We start from the raw sequence: 15,507 nt of genomic DNA on the forward strand, positions 1-15,507 counted from the left end.
ATTAGATAGGGTCCTAAAGTAGTAGGGGTTGGCAACTACGACTAATTTAATATGTACAATAGCAAAATAGTCAGGGTTGCCAACCTCGACTATTTAGGAATCGGATTAAAAAAATCGACCCGTTTTATAATCACGTTTCTAACTTAGCCACAAAGTGGGTTGATCCCTGTAAATAAAACGCGATAGGATGGGAATGAGTTCAAATCGAAAATTTCTTCAACTGGAATACCCCTCAACCGCACACAAGCTAGCGTTGCCAAATAAACCTCCTTTTTTCTTTTTAGTACGGATTTAGCCCTTCGCTTTTGAGACCCTCATTCCGCTAAACTCGCCTTTTGCGTAGAGCACGAAGTGAATGGCCGCGCTGTCTTTCCAACCCGTTACTGGCTCGCGGCCCGCCTCATCCATCGCAGCGCGTCGAGACCCCGGCGACCTGTCGCCGCTTTCTCCATCGCCAGCAGCGGCGGCGGCAGCAGCGGCAGCAAAGCAACTGTGGTTGCTCTATTCGAAGCCGCGCTGCTGCCTTTGCGACGGGCTCAAGGAGAAGCTCAATGCCGCCCTCTCCCTCCGCGGGCCCCACCCCCTCTCCTCCGTTCATCTTCAGGCAACCCCAGCTGAGAAGCCCATTTCTGTGCGTTCACTCATTTTCCTCCTTCCTTGTTAAACTTGATTGAAGTTGTGATGTTTAGGTGAGGGATATCACGGAGAACTCAGAATGGGAGAGATTGTATCAGTATGAAATTCCAGTTCTTGCCAAGATTCTTCCCGATGGCACTGAGGTTGGTCTGTTCTCTTTTTTACTTTGTCGTCTGTGTATTGCACACCAGGTGTTTGGTCTTAGGCTCACTTGATTGAAGCTTCACATAATGATTTTAAGCCTTGGTTTGTTCACCTAGAAATTTTGTCTTACCCATGCAATATTTTCAAGTATTCATGTGGATAAGTTGAACGTAGAGAAGTAAATAGGAGACTAGGAGATAGTGGCAGGGACAGATTCCTTGAAATAAGATGGGTGGAATTTGAAATTTCGAACATAGGCATAAGGCCATCTCCAACCCATCGCACCAAAATGGTGTAAATTTTGCACCAAAATGGTACAAAAGTCACATCAAACAGTAATTCATCTCTAACCCACTGCACTATTTTTTTGCACCAAAAAATAATATTCTCAGAATATTCCTTTTTATCTACTTTTATATTATTATTTTTTATTCTCTATATTTTTAACTATTTCAACAATTAACCCCACATATCAAATTTTATTTTTTTCACATATTTTTTGCAAGACAAGTTGGTCGAAGACAACCCCAAATTGTGAACTTCGACTCGTCACAATCAGATAATCCCACTCCGGATTCTCCTATATAAAGTTCTCCTGGACTGTCATCATTTACTCCACCTGAACGACCTATTGGGGTAAAAAAACCAAATTAAAAAGGAAAAATGATGATCATGAGTCAAGTGTAGTTGACTCCATCGATACAAATAACAACCGACTTATAAACAGGTTAGACAAGGTGAGCTTGAACAGGCAAGTAGCATTTGATATCGAACGAGAAAAGATAGCAATGAAAAAAGATAGAGATGAATTAAAAATTATAATGAAAGATTTGAATTCCATTGCTGATCCAAACGTACGTGAGTACGTTCGAGCTCAACAGATTAAAATAATACAAAAAAAGAAATCAACAAGAACAAGGGTCTGCTTCTAATTTTGGTAATTATTTCAATGATATTGGACACTCTGAATGCGATCTACCAGATTATTGAGAGTTGCTTGTCCATCTTATGTAATGTTATATATTTAGTTTGTATTTTATGTTTTATTTTAATGAAGTTTTATATTATGTGTGTCAGTTTTTATATGTTATGTATTTCAGATATGTAATTTATATTTGAATTATGTATTAGGATTTCTCTTTATTTTTTTAATTTATATTTCATGTGACTTTACTTATAATGTCTAGATTTTAATATTATAATTAATAATAATGTCTTTTAAATTTTAACATTATTTCCATTTTTAAAATAATTTATTTTGTCTAAATTATACAATTAGGGTAAAATTATAAAATTTTAATATTATTGGGGTTGTTTTATAAATTTAATAAAACAATTGGGGTCAAATTGTAAATCAAAGTTTTAAATGTCGGCCGACATGTCCGACATGTCCGACATGTCGGCCGACATATCGGTTTGAGGGCTTGACCGACACGAGTCCGACATGTCGGCCGACATATCGGTTTGAGGGCTTGACCGACACGACATGGACGTTTTCAACTCGTACGTCGGTTTTCAGGGCCAAATCGGAAATATCAGGGTCATATTGGGCATATCGGCCTATTTTTTAGCTTTGAAAAAATCGACCGATATGATACTTTTTTTTAAGATTTGTTTTTTATTATCGAGTTTGGGTTTAGTGATAAATACCCAAACATGTTTGACTCATTCTCATGTTTAAGGGTTTCTTATGAACCCGATAGAAAGAATTTATGAACCCAAATCCATATATTATTTACTTTTTTATATGTTTAGTCTATAGAATTTATAAAATATGCTTATATTGAATTTATGAATGCTTAGATTACATTTAGGACATGATATTATACATATGTGCACTACCCGATATAGCAATCCGATATTTAGTCAATGTCCCCCGATATATCCCCGATGTTCGCTATCCGACATGAATTTCAGCCATCCGACATGAACCCGACATCCGTCATTTAAAACCTCGTTGCAAATACATAAAATTAAAAGGTAAAAAAATTGAAAAATAAAAAATAAAAAAATAATGCGGTGATGAACAGTGCGACACCAAATATGATGCCGCACTGTTCATCACCGCTAAAATGCCGTAACAAATGCGGCTGGGTTGAAGATCAAACGCAACGACAAATGCATTTTTTGCTGCATTTTGCCGCTGCGTTGGAGATGGCCTAAGGGGGCTTATCTTGGAAAAGAATGTGGTGGAAGTTATGTTGAATATGGAGAAAATTATGAATAGGCAAATTTTCATTATGGCCTGCAGACGGCGATTATTGTTAGTAAGGAAAAAATAAAAAAATAACTCCAGAAGTTAACCATAAAGAATCCTCTTTTAAACGTCATTATGGAAGTCCTTGGCGACAGACTAGGAAGATGAGGGGGCCTTATGTACATCATTGTTTGCACAATACACAGTCTACTTGTGTATGGAGTAGACGTTGCGTATTGTGTCCCAATCATATAAACTATTTTTTCTTGCATGCAAGTGGCATGATGTTTACAATGATTTGGCCTTTGAGAAATTACATGAAGTAAAATCTCCTAAGGTGTTCAACTGCTGTCATAGAATTTCTGTTTGGTGTAAGGTTATCGACAACGGATAACGTCGCGTAGCGGTGAGGTATCGCTAAGGCTATTTGGGGTGATTGCGGCAAAATAGTAGTAAAAAATTTAAAGTCACATAGCAGTCTAATTTAGATATGTATAAATATTCAAAGGAATAATAAAAAATAAAGAAAAATCTAGAAAATTTAAAAGTGCATACTTGATGATTTAAAGAGATCCTAAACATAAAATAGACATGTAACCGTCACATAATACTGAAGACAACTAGAGAAGAAGTCAAAGAGTCATCGTCTTCGAGAAGATGAGCAGTGAGAGTACTATAGTAGGAGGAGCTCATGGTGAAGGAGGTGAGAAGAAATGCTGAGGGAGATGCCAGAGGCTGTGGAAGATGACATACGTCGGAAATCACTAGAGGCGGTGGAATGCAGTGGTTGCGGGTCAGGTTTAATTTAAAAGAAATAAACCTCAAACCTCTTTAAATAGCGGTCAAAAAGAGGATTTTCCCCGCAGTTGCCCGCTATTCACCACTATAGCGCTATTGGCCGCGTTTGCCTGTGGAAAGTGCATATTTATAATATATCACCGCTACTGGGCGATAGCATAGTGGGAAAGGACCGCTAACGCTATTAGCGCTGCTATGACAGCGCTATTTACCGTTATTTATAACAGTGGTTTGGTGTGTGATGGGAGTTAAAACACTTTGAACCTTGAGTGAAAGTTAAAAAGCTTCTACTTTGGTAATCCTTAGCATCGTTTCAAAAGGCATCTCATGAGGATGCACCAGGCACAAATGGAACGCTTACAAAATGAGGCGGGTACGGTGTGCACATAGAATGAGGCAGGTGCTTAAGGTGGCTGTGTTGTGCATTGGAGGCTCAGAAGCTGCTCTCTCCATGTTCTACTTCTTGTTGCCTATCAGATCCACAAATCAATATCCTTTTACATCCCAAGTAATGACCACAAATCAATTAGAGCTATCAATAGAACCCTCTTAACACCAATTGGTGCTGTCCTTTTCAACCTACGCACCCAGACCACCCCCCAACCCCCAAACCAAACCTCGAGGAAGAAAACAAAAAAAAGGAAAAAATGTCACCACCAAAAAGGAGGTAAAAAGGATAAAAAAGGAAGCCTTTTAAGATCACCATAGGCCACTAATTGCCGCTAGCAAGTAGCATCAAGCAGCGACCAAGATGTCATTGAAGAAGGATTGCTTTTTTTTTAATTAACTTGTTTTTTTTGCTAGTCTTTTTCTAGTTGCTGGTTGTTAGATCATTATAGTGTTATTTGTCTTTTTTCTTAATTATTGTTTACTTCATGATAGACTGCCTTTGCTTAATTCAGTATTAGCTTGCTGTGTTGTGCTTTATATCATTTAATTATTATTTATTATTTATTGAAATGAATAAATGGGCACATATGTTATTCTAAATTAGATTGTATTTATAAATATCTTTATAAAATTTCATATATTGCGCTCTGGTTTTTCCGTTATTGCCTTTTTTATTTCTCATAGTAGGTGATACAAAAATCATCTGTGAGGTGCCTTCTCTCGGCTTTAAATCCTGGTCTTCTTGTTAGAATAGCTGAACAAGGAAATCTGGTTTTTTTTCTCCTGTGTTCTTAATTTCTAGTTAATCATTTAAGAAAGATTCTTGTTGAAGGGCTATGTTGGACAAAAGGTTACATATCTGACGTAGACGTAGAAACAGGAAAGCCGATCGGATATCGTTCCGATGCTGACGAGCCCTGACAACAGCAGATAATTCACGAGCTTGAATCCACAAGCTTAAGTTTCTCAAAGTTGAGAACGAAAACAAGGAGAAAAATTCTCTTAATTGAATAATTGAAAAGTTGATTTACAATTTATAAAAGGAACTAATATTTATAACCAACTAAATCTATCCTAACTCTAATAAAAAAGAAACTCTAAATCTAAAAGGAAAATACCAAATCCCAAAAGGAAACAATAAAAAAAGGAACTCTTTCCTAATCTGAAATCCTAATCGACACGAGGCGTGGCGAGTAGTAACGCCTTTCGTGTCGACTGGACATGAGCCGACTAACATGTGTCGACTGGCTCCCTTTGTGTCGACTGGGACGTGTCGACTGGCAGGTGTTGACTAACACCGCCCTTCGTGTCGACTGAGGCGTGTCGTTTCATTCTGTCGACTGGGGTCTCAGCTGGGATCTCGTCCTGTCGACTGGGGTCTCGGAGTCTCGGGTCCTTTTGATTGGGGTCTCGAAGTCTCGGGGTCTCGTCTTGTCTGGTTTGTTGTCGACTCGTCTGGTTCGAGTCGTCGCGTCGCGTCTTGTAGATCTTCTGTATCAGTCCCTCTTTCGAAAGAACTCGTCTCTGAGTTCGCATCACTTGAATACAACTCGATTGAAGGATGATAGATAGAAATATCCGTCACGTTGAATGTCGTCGACATAGCCATTCATTCAGGAAGATCCACTACATATGCATTATCATTGATCTTCTTAAGAATTTTGAAGGGACCATATCATTACGGCTTAAGCTTGCTATAAGTTCCAGCCGGTATCCGTTCTTTCCGCAAGTAAACCATCGCCATATTTCCTTCATTGAACACCTTGAATCGCCTCTTCTTGTCTGCTCGCGCCTTGAATTTTGCATTGGCTTTCTCAAGTTTTGTACGCACTTCTTCCTGAATATTGATAGCATTCTCGGCCAACGAACTTGCTGTCTTGCTGACCTTACTACTTGTCGGCAACTTCAACAAATCTTGGAGATGTTGAGGTGTCTTCCTGTAAACAATGAAAAAAGGAGACATACCTGTGGAACTATGAACAGTCAAGTTGTAGGCGAATTCAGCTTGAGGGATAGCTTGATCCCACATCTTTTGCTTCTCTCAACATATGCATCGAATCAAATTTCCTAAGGTTCGATTGACCACTTTTGTTTGTCCATCCGTTTAAGGGTGTGTTGTACTAGAACACTTCAATGAAGTGTCAAATTGTCACCATAAAGTAGTCCAAAAACTCGCCAAGAACCTAGTATCCCTATCTGAAACAATCGAACTAGGAACTCTATGTAGCCGAACCACTTCTTGAAAGAATAGCCGTGCAACATGTGGTGCATCCGAAGTCTTGCGGCACGGGATGAAGTGAGTCATCTTAGAAAAACGATCCACTACCAAGAAGACTAAATCCACGCCTCTTTGTGTTCGGGAAAGTCCCAACACAAATCCATACTCAAATCTTCCCATATATCCTTGGGCACAGGTAGAGAAATATACAAATCAGTATTCTGCACTTGTCCCTTTGCAACTTGGCACACTTGACAACTCCTCACAAATATCGTCACATCCTTCCTCAAACTCGGTCAATAGTATCTCTCTTCAAGACTCAAGACAGTATTGTCTCGCCCAAAGTGTCCACCCAGTCCGTCACCATGTAAGTCTCGAACTATCTTTTCCTTCAATGACGTTCTCGGAATACAAAGCTGATTCCCCTTAAATAGAAAGTTGCCCATGATAACATAATCTCCTGCGGGTTGTCTTGTCGAACACTTTGCTTAAATCTCCTGAAAGTCTTCATCATCAACATAAAGCTCTTTTAAACAGTCAAAAGCAACAACTTCATCTCGCAACACGCTCAACAAAGATACCCGTCAACTCAAAGCATCGGGTACTTTATTGTCGACTCCTGATTTATGTCTCAAAGTAAAATTAAACTGCTCAAAATATGAAGCCCAACGTCCATGCATTTTGTTGATATGCCTTTGATTCTTGAAGTGTTGAACAGACTGATGATCGGTGTAAATTACGAAGTCGTTAGCAATGAGGTAACTTTCCCAAGTCTTCAAAGAACGATAAACAGGATATAATTCATGCTCATAAGTATTCCACTTCTGCCGAGCTTCATTCAACTTCTCGCTCAAGAAAACAACGGGGCGCTTCTCTTGAGAGAGGACTGCTCCAATACCTACACTACACGCGTCGCACTCAAGCTCAACTCAAGCTCAAAGAGCTTGTCGAAATCTGGAAACACTAATATAGGTGCAGTAGTAATCTTCTCCTTGATAAGGGTAAAAGCTGCATTTGCTTCTTCGGTCCACTCGAAAACACCCTTCTTTTTCAAGCTATTCGTCATGGAAGCAACTATAGAACTGAAATTACGAATGAAACGCCGATAAAAAGATACTAACCCATGAAAGCTCCTTACTTTAGTAACACTTTTCGGAGTCGGCCAATCCTTGACTGCTTTGACTTTATCTTCGTCAACCTGGATCCTTTGCGAGCTTACCACAAACCCCAAGAACACTAGCTGAGTCGTCAAGAACACGCGCTTCTTAAGGTTGATGTAAAGCTCGTTCTCCTTTAGCACTCGAAAAACTTCTCGGAGATGCAACATATGCTCATGTTCATCTCGGCTATAGATGAGAATGTCATCAAAGTAGACGACTACATATCTTCTAAGAAAGGCTTTAGAATTTGGTTCATCAAACGCATAAAGGTGCTTGGAGCGTTCGATAACCCAAAAGGCATCACTAACCATTCATAGAGACCCTCATTGCTTTTGAAAGCAGTCTTCCACTCGTCGCCGGGTCGAATTCGGATCTGATGATAGCCACTCCTCAAGTCGATCTTCGAAAAGATGCTCGCACCTCTCGACTGGTCTAGCATGTCATCTAACCGAGGAATTGGAAACCTATAGCGAATTGTGATCTTGTTAATGGCTCCCCCGTCACACACATCCGCCAACTTCCGTCCTTTAGTGTCAACAGTGCTGGAACTACGCATGGACTCATACTCTCTCGAACATGGCCCTTCTTAATGAGGTCCTCAATAGTATCTTGTAGGATCTTTTTCCCCTGTGGGTTCATACGATAGTGAGGAAAATTAGGAAACACTGAACCCGGAATGAAATCAATGTGGTGTTGAATATCCCTCATGGGAGGAAGTCCCTCTGGCAGCTCTTCAGGAAAGTTCTTAAGCAGGGACTTCATCTTCTCTGAGATCTCAATGAGTGTCTTCAATTCTTCCTTCACTACTAAGGCAAACCTCTGCTTTAACTCCTTTGACTCGGTCAGAAATTCAACCTTGTTGCAAAGAGATATTCGTTTGGAATTTTGATCTTTGGGGTGCTTTGGAAAAGGTGGAATAGGTGGTAGGATGATCTTATTATTCCATACAAAAGAATTTTCATTCTTCTTGCCGCTATGCTTAGCATCGACGTCATACTGTCAAGGTCGTCCCAACAATACATGGCAAGCATCCATGTCCACAATATCACAAGTAACAGAGTCATGATACGTCTTCCCTAGTGATAGTGACACACGACATAATTCAGTCACCTTAACAGAGGGACCCTTCTTGATCTATCCTATGGTATATGGTATGAGTTTTGTTTCTGTTGGTAATCTCAAGTGTTCCACCAAGAAATTCGACACAATATTCTCATAGCTTCCATTGTCAATGATGAGGGTGCACACCTTGTTGTTGACTAAACACCTAGAAAAGAATATTTGATGTCGTTGTGATGAATCTGGAGTCTTCTGGGCGCACAGGAGTCGTTGAGCAACACACGACACATTATCGCCCTCAATCTCGACAACCTCTTCCTCATAATCTTCGTCAGATGTCGTGTGTCCGTCTTCTGCCTCTTCATAATCCGCTAGATTAACCTTCCGTCGCTGCGGGCACTCGTTGGACTTGTGTCCTGGTTGGAAACATCAGAAACACCTCCTTGCAATCGGCTTGGCATATTGATTTGATTGAGTCGTCTGGGGGGTGGTTGAGTTGTCGACCGCTCGGCTGATCGTGATGGATTAGACCGATCAGTCGTCCTTGGCCCTGCCGACTCACCTCTTGCCTTCTCGGCCAAACTTTCCCTGATCGGTTCGCCTGAAAGGTGGTGTCTTGGAGGCCAATCTTTCCACCTTTAGAGCCATATTGTGGGCTTCGTCCACGGAGTATATATTTTGGATGACCACCTTCTCTTGAATTGAGTACTTTAAACCGCCGATATACTTGGTTGCGAGTTGTTCCTCGCTCATCGACAAATCGCAACAAGAGGTAAGACGGAAGAATTCTTCGGTATAGGCGCTTACTGATCTGATGCCTTGACGACATTGTGCGAACTGGTTGTAAAGGATATGTTGATAGTTGAGTGGTAGGAACCTAGCATGGAGTAATTGCTTCATGCGTCGCCAAACCCGAACTGGTTGCTTACCATGCCGTCACCTAATGTTTTGAGTCTGATCCCACCATGCCGCGGCTCCTCCTTTGAGACGATATGCTACAAACTTCACATGGTTTGCTTCAGGCACATTAGTCATCTCAAAAAACTTCTCCACTTCATATAGCCAATCCAAGAAAGCCTCTATGTCCAGATTTCCTCCAAAGGAGGGGAGTTCTATCTTCATCCGGTACTCTTGATCGTTGTGATGGCCGCCCTGTCGGTGATAATTGCGACGAGGGTTGAAGCCTCTGCCTCGACTTCTGCCATAAGGTCGCCCTCCTTCTTCTTCACTCAAGACGTTGCCGTACCATGATCCCTCAAATTGGCCACCATAGTTTGCTCCTTCGTCACTAGATTCATCATGTGGAGGGGGTTGGTTAGGATGTCGTCTATGATGTGGAGGGGGTTGATATGAAGGAGGTTGATACGAAAGGGGCTGATATGGAACAGTTTAGTTTGGACGTGGTTAATATGGAGGGGGGTGAACTGGAGGGGGATGAGGATTGTACGGGGGTAGATGTCGGGGTAACCTAACTCTAGGTTCGCTTAGGTGAAGACCGTCAGCGAAATTATTCCCATTATTGTGGTGAATGGTAAGTCCTTTAATGGCTTGTTGAAGGTTCTGAAGAGACGCCTCCAACATGTCAAATCTTTCATTCATAGAATCCATCCTCGCGGAAATATCCTATAGAGAAAGCTCCTTCTCGCCGTCACCTGCCATTGTCGAGGATGTTGAAGCCGAAGCTCTGATACCACTTGACGCAGACGTAGAAACAGGGAGGCCAATCGGATATCGTTTTGATGTCGACGAGCTCTGACAACAGCAGGTAATTCACGAGCTTGAATCCACAAGCTCTAAGTTTCTCAAAGTTGAGAACGAAAACAAGGAGAAAATTTCTCTTAATTGATTAATTGAAAAGTTGATTTACAATTTACAAAAGGAACTAATATTTATAGCCAACTAAATCTATCCTAACTTTAATAAAAAAGAAACTCTTAAGTCTAAAAGGAAAATACTAAATCCCAAAAGGAAACAATAAAAAAAAGGAACTCTTTCCTAATCTGAAATCCGAGTTGACACGAGGCGTGGCGAGTAGTAACGCCTTTCGTGTCAACTGGACATGAGCCGACTAACATGTGTCGACTGGCTCCCTTTGTGTCGACTGGGACATATCGACTGGCAGGTGTTGACTAACACCACCGTTTGTGTCACTTAGGGCGTGTCGTTTCGTCCTGTCGACTGGGGTCTCGGTTGGGATCTCGTCCTGTCGAATGGGGTCTCGGAGTCTCGGGTCCTTTCGACTGGGGTCTCGAAGTCTCGGATCCTTTCGACCGGGGTCTCGAAGTATCGGGGTCTCGTCTCGTCTTGTTCGAGTCGTCGTGTCGCGTCTTGTAGATCTCTTGTATCAATATCAGTATGACATACTATCCTGATCACCTAATAACTCCCTCATCCTCCACAAAACTATGAAATATATGGTGGACTTCCATAGTAATCCTTTTCTCAGGGTTATGGACTGAAAGGCTGGAAGAAAATATTCAAAAAAATTTACCATCTATGGTATGAATACTTAAACCTGAGCATCTTACTTGGCATGTTGAAGTTTAGAAGGAATTATTTACAATGAGGCTCCCTAAGGGCCGATATTTGCTTAGTATCAGCTGGGCCATCTTGATAAGAGATGGGTAAATGCTTTCCAAAATGAAAGTTTTTCATGGTTGTGGAAAACTTCTCTAGGATCCAGTTGGTGCTGCATTAAAAAAGAATTAATAGTGGAACTCAAGTATTTATTGGTGCTTCCTGATGTCCTGTTGTCTTTCACATTATCTTGACTGATTAGGATTTGGGTTTTTTGGGTCCATGTGCAGCAGCAGAGTCAAATCTTTTTGTCTTTACCCAGGCCTAGATGATGGAAACAAAGACATTGAGATTGGAGTCTGGTTTCCATGCTACCTGTATGTACTCCTGGCATTCATGCTTTGGAAGTATGAGCCTGGTATTTGAGATACGAATCATATGATGTGGACTAGCTACTTGGTTGTCTCTTGCCACCATGGTCATTAGTTGGAACACAAGGAAAACAAGTTAATGGTTCTGATAGTTTCACTTGGAAACAAAACCATCTGTTGAAGGTATTGCACATATACTGGAGGAACCCCGAAGTACAGAACTGGTTATTGTGAATTTTGCATCATCCATTTAGCAGAATGAGGGAGAAACTGTCTTCAAATACTGGGATTCTGAAAATTTCGGATAAATCTTGGTACAACAATTATTGTAATTCTCGATTTGCTGTCGAAATTTTTTTGAGATGATTGATTCCTTATGCTCAAGATGCTTGGGGCTTGACATTAGTCTAAGAACACTTGTAAGGCATAGGAAATGTTTGTTAGATAGAGCTTGTGATCTTACAAAATCTTGTCATCCCGCTAATCATTTGGGGTGCTAATAATACAAACAACTTACATCATACAATATGTAGGCATTATCAAGGCTTACCCACACTTACCATCTTAAATAGTCTAAGCCAGTAGAATTCCAGGTAAATAGTTACCCATGTTAGCCAAAACAAATCCAATGTTATGGAGCGCCTCAATAAGCATCTAATGTTGTTGAGTGGAATACATAGGATATCATTTAGTCAATCTCCTCAAGGGGTCAATTGCTAGAACTTTGCTATTTCAATTCACGCAGCAAAGAAAGGAGGGCCTGCTGGTCTTGTTGGTCCATTAGCATAAGATCTCTCACATGAACATAGTCACAAGGTTCATAACATGTGCTGAGTGCAACACATGCTAGAGTCAGCAGGCAGGAAAATAGCTCTCTGGTGATTTGTTTCCTCATTTATGTCTTAGGGGAAAATTCCATAAGTAGACTTGAGGTAATTAAGGCCTCTTTTCAACTTGCTTACGGTTCCTATGCGCTGTTAGACACTTGGAAAACCAAAAGCCTTCCTGTACCTCCACCACTATAGCTTCCATCTCATAATTGTTCCTCTTGACATATGCAATGGAAGCATTGGACAGGAGCAATGCAGTTCTAGCAAAAGAGTTTCCAGAACTCGGAGAAAACCAAAACAGGCCTAAGAGGTGAAGGAGTTAGCTCCTACATTAGGAGCTAATACCAGAAAGAATGAGCTTTCTCTCCTATCTGACCTTAAATAATTGAGAATATATGCATAATTTTCTTTAATAATGGCAATTCTGTGCTTGGATGTGAAAATGGGAGTTTGCCTGTGTTGATAATTTAGCCGGGGGAGTTATGCCAGTTAGTCATATGGAGGCAAATGTGGTTGTTTGGAGAATTTAGTCAAAGAGCTTTCATTGTATTAAAGTATTAACTATATTAGGAAGTATTAATAGGTAAGTCTTAGTTATATTAGTAGAATAAGAGATGTTAGACATAAATGTTTAGTCCCACGTTCTGTGTCTTGTATAAAGGTAGTTGTAGTCTTCTTATTTAATGAGAATCTGTAGTTATTTTACTCTTTAACACATGCTATCCTGCATTGGTATCTTTTAAAGTGAAAGAAGGCACACTGGTTGCTTTAATAGTGAAACCATTACTCGTTCCTCTCATGGTGTCACGGTAAGAAGGCTTCATACATAGTTGATGTACCCTTGTATAGTCTGCTGGATACTTAATTTTTTTTTTCTTCCTATTTTACCATCACTAGTGTTTCTATAACGAAATGCGTGAAGAACACTATATATATATGTATATGTAGCACATTTTGCAAAATGAGCTGCTAGCTCAATGCAACGTGAGCCCCCTTACTAGTCACGTCGGGGTGGGGCTTACATGGCAGTGAGATGGTAGCCGGGGTGGGGCTTACATGACGGTGAGATGGTAGCCGGTGTGGGGCTTACATGACAGTGAGATGGTAGCCCATTTTGCAAAATGAGCTATCAAGAGATAAACACGTGGTAAGACCCATCTTGTCAGTCATATCAAAAGTTGTGGACCTCACCACTCTCTCTCTTGGTAGCTCATTTAGCAAAATAAGCCTATAAAATGAGCTACCAAGAGATGGTCATGTGGTAAGACCTACCTTGTCAGCAAATCAAAAGTTGTGGACCTCACCACTCTATCTCTTGGTAGCTCATTTAGCAAAATGAGCCACCACCTCATACCACTATTTCATATAAATGTTTATGTTATTTGCGATCCAATGAATATAGATTTCATCGCGTAGCATCTTGGCTTTTCTAAAGACTACTACAAGCTTTACATATTCGATGGAATCAATCACCAAAAGTTAGATTATATTGTCCAAGGCCCCAAAATCGATCAACTCTAATTTCTAAAGACTTTTATTAAACAACAGAGCAATATTTGGCTTCACTTTTTCTTTTAAATTTAAATGTCTCATTGACTTCTTGTATTTATTATTGTTCGTTGTTTCTAATCACTATTTTCAATAAATAGATGTGTTGGAAGATACTGGCTACCTGTTCTTGACCTGTATTAGCTGTTGCAGGAAACGCTTCCAAGGTTTTCGCCTCGTCTTGGAGTTGAAGTCATCCAGAGGAAAATTGCAGCTGCATTGGAACTGTGATGGCTAGAAATTAGTGTATTTTCCAACCAAAACCTGTAACTAAGATAAAATTTATTGCTTCAAAGATTAACTTAGGCCCTTCCGTTCTAAAGAGATGCAGCTTTTTAAGATATGATTCCTGCTATTTATGTAGCTTTCAAGTAGCACGCTTAAGCTTTTTGCATGAATAAAGAGTTTGATTAGTTTAAAAAGTTTTGGTTGTTTGCTCAAGAAAAAAGACAAGAATCAATAACAAGACCCCTTTTCTTTTTCTTTTTCTTTTTTTATTTTTTCCCCCTCTTTTCATGGAAGGGAAACGGTGGGCCCATTTTCATTCCAATTTTGTTCTTCATGTTTCAGAGAAGACAACACTAACTAGAAGACAACGCTAACTAAAAAAAAAGAACTTTTAAAAATCAAATTAAACCAGCAATGACTTTCAAAATCACACTAAACACTTAGAGGCTGTTTGGTTGTTGGTAAAGTTGTGTATTTATGACACAACTTGGAAAGTTGTTGTCCACCTCATCAATTTCACTTTTATACTTTTCTTTGTTTGTTTTTGATTCCATTGGAATCATAAAACACTTGTTTGGTTTGCAAAATAAAACTTTAATTGTTTGTTTGGAAAGTGTAAAAAGTGGTCCCTACTCAAATGATCATATTGGTTGGAATTATTTTTTATTATTTTTTCCTAACTTTAATGTTAGCTTTCTCCTAAAATCATGTCTTTTTTTCATGAAATCACTTTACAAGCCACATCAGCATATGAAATCACTTTACACTATTTTCACAACTACAAACAAACAATTGAAAGTGATGAAAGCTAACATTGGGACCCACTTTTTTACACTTTATATCCTTTTACATGGTAAAAACATACAACCAAACAGCCCCTTAATAACTTTTGGAATTGTAGAAAACCCCCAAGTTTTTGCATTCTGCACCTAACCCCATAAATTAGAACAAACAACCAACATAAAAAGTTGTTTTGAAGGACCATTTCCGCAAAAGAAAAAGCAAAAATCAATTAGAGTTCAGGACCCCAACTTAGGCATGAGCAAGAGGAATATGAATGACTAAAAATAAGAGATTTATGTTTTTAGGGTTGAAAATATAAAAAGGTCATAGAGGGGTTCTCATAATTTAAGAGATATTTTGGTCTTTTTAAATTGCGTAGGTTGCACATCCCATGTCAAATGTAATGCTGTTATTTTTGCGCCTTTTCTACAAAAATAATTGGGGAACTAGTGTGATTTTTGAATGTTCTTGAGGGTTTTAGTGTGATTGGGTTTAATGCAAAATACTAAAATTTTGCGGGGATTTAGTGTAACTTACCCAAAAAATTTCGATAACTAAACCACTCCTTCCGAACTACATACCAAAAATATGAATTTATTTTATTGTTTGAAAAAGAGTACTCCAGTTA

General features: G+C 39.7%; 1 protein-coding gene across 2 annotated transcripts; it reads left to right on the plus strand.

The window, feature by feature from the left end:
• Window positions 1-226: 226 nt before the first annotated feature.
• Window positions 227-14,290, plus strand: LOC109827572. 2 transcript variants are annotated; one of them, XM_020394575.1, is made up of 3 exons: window positions 227-631; window positions 690-779; window positions 14,022-14,290. In XM_020394575.1, exons 1-3 carry the CDS (start codon window positions 356-358, stop codon window positions 14,097-14,099), a joined length of 444 nt encoding a protein of 147 aa, XP_020250164.1. In that variant the 5' UTR covers window positions 227-355; the 3' UTR covers window positions 14,100-14,290. The 2 variants fall into 2 exon arrangements, with proteins under 2 accessions (XP_020250164.1, XP_020250165.1); XM_020394576.1 differs by having other exon boundaries at window positions 227-604.
• The last annotated feature ends 1,217 nt before the right edge of the window (window positions 14,291-15,507 follow it).

The sequence above is a fragment of the Asparagus officinalis genome, unplaced genomic scaffold (assembly GCF_001876935.1).
Source record: "Asparagus officinalis unplaced genomic scaffold, Aspof.V1 AsparagusV1_Un302, whole genome shotgun sequence".
In the NCBI taxonomy this organism is placed as follows: Eukaryota; Viridiplantae; Streptophyta; class Magnoliopsida; order Asparagales; family Asparagaceae; genus Asparagus; species Asparagus officinalis.